Source organism: Papaver somniferum, chromosome 1 (assembly GCF_003573695.1).
Source record: "Papaver somniferum cultivar HN1 chromosome 1, ASM357369v1, whole genome shotgun sequence".
Classification (NCBI taxonomy): domain Eukaryota; kingdom Viridiplantae; phylum Streptophyta; class Magnoliopsida; order Ranunculales; family Papaveraceae; genus Papaver; species Papaver somniferum.
In genome coordinates this window covers 143,616,112-143,624,104 of record NC_039358.1, presented here as the reverse complement: position 1 = coordinate 143,624,104, position 7,993 = coordinate 143,616,112, and the positions used below count along the sequence as shown (strand labels likewise).

The 7,993-nt window shown below is 39.9% G+C and overlaps 1 protein-coding gene across 6 annotated transcripts in view; it reads left to right on the top strand.

Annotated features, from left to right (window-relative positions):
- LOC113303124 overlaps positions 1-1,003 on the top strand; it is a 9,237-nt gene extending 8,234 nt beyond the window's left edge. For all 6 annotated transcript variants that reach the window (XM_026552122.1, XM_026552150.1, XM_026552143.1 and 3 more), the window contains one exon: positions 81-1,003. In XM_026552122.1, coding sequence (XP_026407907.1) covers positions 81-836 — 756 coding nt within the window. In that variant the 3' untranslated portion in view covers positions 837-1,003. The remainder of the gene's footprint in view (positions 1-80) is intronic.
- The last annotated feature ends 6,990 nt before the right edge of the window (positions 1,004-7,993 follow it).

The window sequence follows — 7,993 nt, the reverse complement described above, 5'->3', positions numbered from 1 at the left end:
CCCCCCCCCCCCCCTTTTATTACACATACTATTATTATTGTATATATTTATTTTATTTTAAACACTGTGGCTGGCGCTAGGATATGAGTAAGAAGCGAAAGGAACCCACGAAGCCCGACATGGATGGTACCAGGCGCGTGGTTCCTGGTGTCGATGGGTCTTCTAAACGAACTAGAGTGGATGGCGGCAGTTCGTCTGTTCTCTCGGAAAAGCAGACTGATATTCTTGTTGCTGGCGTGACGACCAACCCTGTTGTAACGGAGGATTCTGAGGATGCGTGGTTTCGCTTCCCTTTGGTAGTGAGCGTTGCCGAGGCCGGGGTAGATCCCGCTACCCACACCCTAGTCCATGGCGTCTGGGTTCTAACTGCTTTTGCTGCCACCTATATAGACATTGTTGAGCGTGGTGGTGGTCATATGGCGAAGGAGGGTCTTTTGGATGTCCCTATCCTGTGCTACATGACTAGGAATCTCTTGGAGATTGCATACCAACTCACCCGTGTAGGGGATGATCCTGTCGATGAGGCGAGGTTGCATAGCTGGGAAGCTGCCGTGCAATCTGTACTCAACGTCAAATTCCCTATATCGTGGCTGAAGGAGATGTTGGTGAAGGTGAGGAGCTGCAATGATCCTCGCAGTCGTCTTTCTGGTCAAATCTCTCAATTAGAAGGGAAACTAGAGAAGTGTTCGGAGATGACTTCCAGCAAGAGGGTGGTGCTAAATCTGCTGCTTGATGACATTGGGTTAGCAAATGACGAGGTGCTGCGTGCTGAAGCCGCTGAAGCGGCGGTTCGTGCAGAACTCGAGGAGAAACGACAGGAGTTGGAGAAGCTCTGATTTGCTTAAGGCGCTTTGTTGGATTTGTTGTTTGTTTGCTATTGGATTGTGGGATATTCTGTTGGTGTGTGGATTAATTTTTCTTGTTGGTGGTATTTATTTATTGACTATTTTGTTTGTTTATAATTTTCTTGCATTATTATTGAAATGTGCATGTAGTTAGGCGAGTGTTTGCACCCTTTTTAAGTACAATAAAACCTCTGTATAAGAATATCTTTGGCACCATAAAAAAATATTCTTATATAGGGGATATTCTTATATGGAGGTATGTCATGAATAGACCAAAAAAAAAAAATAATCATACATGCACTTGAGGAAATACGCATATATGCATTGGAAACACAAAAATGTATCTAGGTAAATATGAATTCAACTTTTGACACCGGAAATTGACCAATGAGATTACATGAGTGAAGGTATAACCGAAAATTGACAGATGAAATTATATGAGTAAAAGATATTTGTACTAAATTGTTCACAGAAAAGTAAAGATTCCACTTTGAAGCCAAATGATTTTGTAAAATGGTTACAAGAATCTCTTCATCTTAAACTTTGATGCATGACAAATCTTATGATATTTATTTTATAATGTCAATTATTCTTATATGGAGGTAGGTTCCTTAAGACGAGACCGGAAAAATTTATGACTTATTCCAATATGGAGTTTATTCTTAAATACAACTGGCCCAAATTGGGACCACAATTTTTTATCCTTATATGGAGTTCATTCCTATATAGAGTACTCTTCCGGAGAGGTTTTACTGTATACCCATCATTGACGATCGCATCTGCTCTCTTAGTGGGCAGTGATGCAAAAAGTGGGAATTCGCCCATCCGGCTGGTATTCAGCAGCAACACAGTTAGTCCCTCCTCCATCTCTTCTCTTTCGAATCCGCAGCTCCATCTTTTGTTCTTCCGCAAGCTCTTCTTCTCTGCCATCATCACAACATCAAAAGTTGATCATTGATACGATCAACTCCGTCTCGTTCTTCCCCTGTTATTACTCGGGCTTAATAACAGCTCTGATGCTCCATCACCGTGACGAGTAACAACATCTTGCATCTTCCCTGGCTTCTCTCCAAGCTCCTATATCAGCTGCCTTCATTCACAGCTCCATCGATAACCGTCAAAAATGGCAGCAACCATGTTACACTGCCAAGCTCGAGTTCACTGATTACGGAATCAGGCTGATACCCAAGTTTCCCGCTACCTTCAATAACCCAGTGATGTATTCAAATTCGAATAACAATGCTGCTCAAATGCATCGCCGTCATGATCATCAAGTTCTGTATGCCATTGTTGTGTTCTTTTTAGAAATAGGGAAGACGAATTGCCCCGAGTATTAAGCCGTGTGCCATTATCAGATTATGAATCTTTGCCTCCCCCTTTGTAAAAGATCGAACTGCCTTTAGCAATTCCCTTGAACTTGACTGCCCCTTAAGAGAAAGACTATCCCTTAACGTATAATGGAGGTGCCAATATCACTTGTCCTGTAAACTGACCATTTTCCCTTTTAGTCTTCCAAGTTCTTGTTTTGCTCATAACTTCTTCATACTAACTCAGAATGACGCCGTTCTTTCGCCGTTGGCTTGGTCTTCTCGTCCTCTACAAAATGAAAAGTAGAAATCTTGTACTTGAATGAGTTCAGATTGGTCTTTGGCCCTTATCCGTTTGTAGACTTCACTTTGTAGCTCTTTTTACTTCTTTTCAGATGATTCACCTAATAAAACATAAATAAGAGAAAACAAACGTAATATACAATAATTTGCAAGAAAACCAACAAATACTAGCATGGAATTGACACTAAATATATGCAAAATATGCTCTTAACAAGGTGTGGGTAGGGCGCTTCTATTCACTCATCTTAATTTGTAAACATAGTCATTGGGCAGAGTGGATACTGGGGAACTATGTGGGCGCTTTTGGCCCCCTTTGCCTCCCTTTTTTTTTGTCGAACTAGCGTTTTCGAGGGTATTTGGTGGAGCGGGCGTTACTGAAACGCGCCTTCCCCCTTCTTTTTATTTTGGAGAGGTTTCAGATAGAACGGGTGTTAACAAAACTTGTCTTGAGACCTTTTGTGGATTCCGATTGGTCAGGTGCTCTTGGCGTTCCTGATACCTTCCGCGAATGTTAGTCGATCGGGCGCCTTTGGTCTCTTTGAGATTTTTTGTGAATTTGTCAGTCAATCAGGCGCCTTTGGCTGTCCTGAGACCTTTCGTGAATTTGTCAGTCAATTAGGTGCTTTTGGCTGTTCTGAGACCTTTTGTGAATTTTTCAGTCAATCAGGCGCCTTTGACTGCCCCGAGACCTTTTGTGAATTTGTCAGTCAATCAGGCGCCTTTGACTGCCCTGAGACCTTTTGTGTCTGTCAATCAGGCGCCTTTGGCTGTCCTGAGACCTTTTGTGAATTTGTCAGTCAATCAGGCGCCTTTGGCTGTCCTGAGACCTTTCGTGAATTTGTCAGTCAATCAGGCGCCTTTGGTTGTCCTGAGACCTTTTGTGAATTTGTCAGTCAACCAGGTGCCCTTGGCATTCCCGGGACCTTTTGTGAATTTGTCAGTCAATCAGGCGCCTTTGGCTGCCCTGAGACCTTTTGAGATATCTGCCCATCAATCATGAGAAAAAATTGTTCTTACCAAAAGATGATGTTTACAATTTACGGGTTTGTACTCCACATTCTCTTTTCCTCTCTTTTTCGGGTTAATGGCGAGGGAATGGATCATGCTCAATTGTTTGTCTTGTCGTCTCGAGTTCCCCAGCTGCTCGCTTGCGCTCGAATATACTTCGAATGGCGAAACACTCTTCTGTTGGATGTCTCATTCTTCGGTGGTAGTAGCAATATTTGGTCGATTTTTTATCCATTTTGTTGATATCTACTGTGGTTGGGGGTAGCTGAATTTCCCTGTCAGCGATCCATTGATTTAGAAGCTTGATCGCGCGTTCTTTACTCCAGGGGAGAGGGGGTGGTGTTTTGTAATCGCGCTTACTCCCTCCGTTCCTCCCTTGGTTTCTGCCATCTGCGTGGTATTGGTTCCCACCCTCATTAACATTAGGCCTCACATTGCGTGGGGTTCCCGTCGCAACGCTAACTGTGGTGTGCCAAGTAGAGTTTATCGGCATCTCTTCTATGCAATCGGCGATTCTATCGACTGCTTCTTCTAGTTCAACAAAGGTCTGGAACCTGAAATTAATCAAACCCCTTCTGAAAGATAGGACCATTCCGCGTACGCAGATTTCGACAAGTGCTTCCTCGTTGATGTACTTCCGTACTTCGTCACCTATTCGCTGCCTGCTCTTGCTCAGGTCTATCGCCGTAATCTTCCTTTTGGATGAGTAAAACTTCCTAAGGAAGAGTGTGGATAAAGTCTGCCAGGAATCCACGCTTTCTTCCTTTAGGTTATCATACCAAGTGAACGCGGTGCCAGTAAGTGACTTGGGGAACTATTTTAAACACAGTTTTCCATCTGTAGCCCTGTCGTTCATTGTTGTTAAAAATCGGATGAGATGTTCTCGCACATTTCCTTGACCCTCATATACTTTGAACTTGGGAGAGGTGTAGTCATCGGGGTATAAGTATTCTCGAATGTGCGCTGGATATGGGCTATTCACACGGTAATGGTTGTCTTGTTTTACCACATGATAGTTCTGCTATAGTTACTCGGCGATTTCCTTTTGCGATGTCACTGCCGTCTTGTTGCCTTTGAGTTTTTCTCCTTTTGTTGCCTCTTCGGGAGTACTTTGTCCTGCTATTACTGCCTATGTTATCCAATCTTCAAGCTCTTGTCTCCTTTGTGAGCGCTCATTCAATTATTCCTGCATGTTTTGTAAGGTTGAGGATACGGGTTTCGCTAGTCGAGCTGTTTGTTTGTTCTTTTCCTGTGGTGTTGCTACTTCTCTCCTTCGTGAGCGTTAATTCAATTGAACCATTACCAACCGTAACGACATCAAAATCTCCAGTTACGGTTCGTATTTGAGTTAATATCAACCGTAACTCACATAAACACAGAAATTTCAATTTCAATTTTCATCTAAAACCCTAATTTTTGATAGAAATTAAACTTAAATCGAACAAAATAAACCAAATCGTAACTGGGTTTTCAAAACATACCTCATATAAGTCGTTAAACTACACTTGATTAGTTTTCGAATCGTCAATTAATCGAAGACGATGAAATTTTGAGTTTTAATGGAGGTTACGGTTGATGGGAGGAGGAGAAGAGAAGAAGAAAGAAAACAAAATTTCAATTTAGCTTTGATTTAGGTTAAAAAATGGGGAGGGTAATCTAGTCAATTTACACCCCCTATAGGATATCCCCTAACCAACTAGAGGGACATTACTATCACACTGCCGCCCCTCTAATAAACCATGTCGCCCCTATAACAGGCTTGATATTAATACATGTCGTGTTTGTAATGGGTGTTCTGGTCATTTGGAATTTGTAAATCATATTTGCCCTAGTAATTTTCCATACTCCTTCAACAGTTGTTGCTTTCTCCTTCCTCACTCAGTCTCTACTACCAGGGAAGATAATCATTTTTAGACAAATACATAAAATCATAGGGCATGGCAAAAAGAATCTTCTCCTTCTTGTAGCTAGTTTTAGATTTTGGGGTTTTATATTTTCTTCATTTTTTCTTGAAAAAAAACGAGAACAAAAATCCACATAATATAGGTTCTAGGAATCAAATGGTGGTTAGAATGGTTTAGTAGCAGCAACCTGAAGAGTTATAAATTTCACTCGTGTAAGGTCAATTTTCTTTTCTTTCTGATGTTTCTCAAATTTAGTACCTATGTTATGCAACTGGATCTTGTTTTTTTGTTTTTTTTTTCTTGATGAGATTAATTGTGGGTTTGTCTTTATTTGATTAAGTAAATTGTGGGTTGTTTCTTATTCTACTACAGGAGTACATGCCTGATTCAGAGATTCCAAATATCACAGGATTCAAGCTATTTCAGGGTGGTGATTATGTCGGTTCATCTAGTTTGAATCGATTCACTAACTAACTCGGTTAATGAGTCGGATTTGTGGAAATGTATCAGATCCAGAAGCCCAAATTGTTTTTCTTTTGAGGGATTTACCGTTTAGTCCAGAAAACCCGACTCGGATTACTGGCTGGTCCAGCGGGATATAACAATTAATGTCTAGTCCAATAAAGTTTAAAAACATGTTATTTTACCTATATGCCCTGGACCACGTGATGTGTACAGTTTCCGTCCGTTTTCTTTTCAGTTTTTTTACAGTTGCATTCTCTATCTCTTCTGCAACCTAAATTGAAAAACGCAAACTGCTTCGTCTTTCTTCACATTCAGAAAACTGCTTCGTCTCTCTTCCGCAACCTAACTCAATGGATTAATCACCATTATCAGAAAAAGATCGAAAAATCACCATTATCAGAAACAAAAACTGCTTCTTCTTTTAGTATCTGACCTAATTTTCATTAAATTCAATTGAAGAAGAAATGGGTACAAGTAGAAAAATTAAGAGGACGATTACAGAAGAAATTACTGAAGTATCTCCATCACCAGTGAAAAGAAGAAAGAAATCTGACGATGATTCACCAACAGAAGCGTCCCCTGCTTCTGTCGATGATTCAGCAACAGAAACCTCCCCTACTGCTAAATCTCGTACACCAGTGAAAAGAAGAAGGAAGTCTACCGATGATTCACCAACAGGAACCTCCCCTACTCCTAAATCTCCCACAACAAGAAGTATGAGTAAGGTTCCTCACGAAAAAGGTAAATCAAATCAAAAACAAAGCCTAATATGTACTTCATATTGACATGCAATATTCCTAAAACCTAAAATATGTAATGTTACATATTGAAATGTAGTGTTGTTTAACTAATACATACTAAAATTTAGTATGTCAATTTATATGTGTACTACATATCAATATGTTGTCTAGAATTTGTACTTCATTTTGACAAGTTATATGTTGTACCATACTGATATGTAATGTGTACAAAACTTTTGGTTTACAAAAACAGCAAAAACCAAAGGAAAGAAAGCAGATGCTGCTCCTGAAGCAAAAAACAAAAGAAAAACAACAGCGGCAACTGCTAAAGCAAAAGGAAAAAAAGCGACAAAGGCTGCTACTCCTTTACCACCAGCAAAGGGGGACAAAGCACTTGTCCTGAGAGCTTCTACTCCTTCTCCAAAAGGAAATGGAAAAGCAAAAAGGGGGAAAGCAAAAGCGCTCCTGAAACAAGGTTTGTAATGTTAAAATTGAAGATAATTCTTAATAACGAGGGGGCGCTGCCCCCTCGACCCCCGTAAATTGTGGTTCATATGTAGTTATCAGTATGTAGTTATAAAATTACCAGTATGTTGTGGTATTTGATATGTAGTTGTTTCATGTTCATGGTAGATACATTAACTACGTATTTGATATGGTGTAGGGGAAGAAAGCAGTTTCCTTGAGAGCTGCTACTCCTTCACCAAAAACAAAAGGGGGGAAGGAAAATGTAGAAGGTATGTAGTACAACTACATATAAGAACAAAGCATATGAATAATATGTATCCTTAATAACATATGTTTATGAGTATGTAATGATGCATTGTTGCGCTTGTTTTTGGTATTAAGTGTTTTTACATTTTTACTGTATCAAAGCAGATACATATGCCATACGTACTATTACAAATCGATATGTAGTTAAAATAATACGTAGTGGTATCTACTATTATATATCAATATGTAGAGGTAAATACTTATACTCTGATAACATATTACATATAAATATGTAGAGGTAGATACTTATATTCTCGTATGTACTGTTAATAATATGTAGTTTCAAGACTTCGTAGATATTACAACTACATATTGATGATGTAACTACATATTTGATATACCATATTGATATGGACTGTAATAGTTTTTGGTTCTTATTATTGTGTAGGTGCTAATAAGCGTAAGAAAGGAGATGGAAAACCACGAAGTTTATACCGTGGCGGTTTCAGGGGCTTGTGGGGGCTTGCGAAGGCTATTAGGACCACTAAGAAGGCTATTGCGAAGTCCACTAAAAACCTTGAGTTGAGTGAGTTGCAGCTGAAGATGATTTCTGAAGCATCATTCGGTAACCTGTTCCTAATGTTCTGGTACACAAGATTTGAGTTGGAACATTGGTTGAAGATTGAAGATGCAATGACGAAAATGTT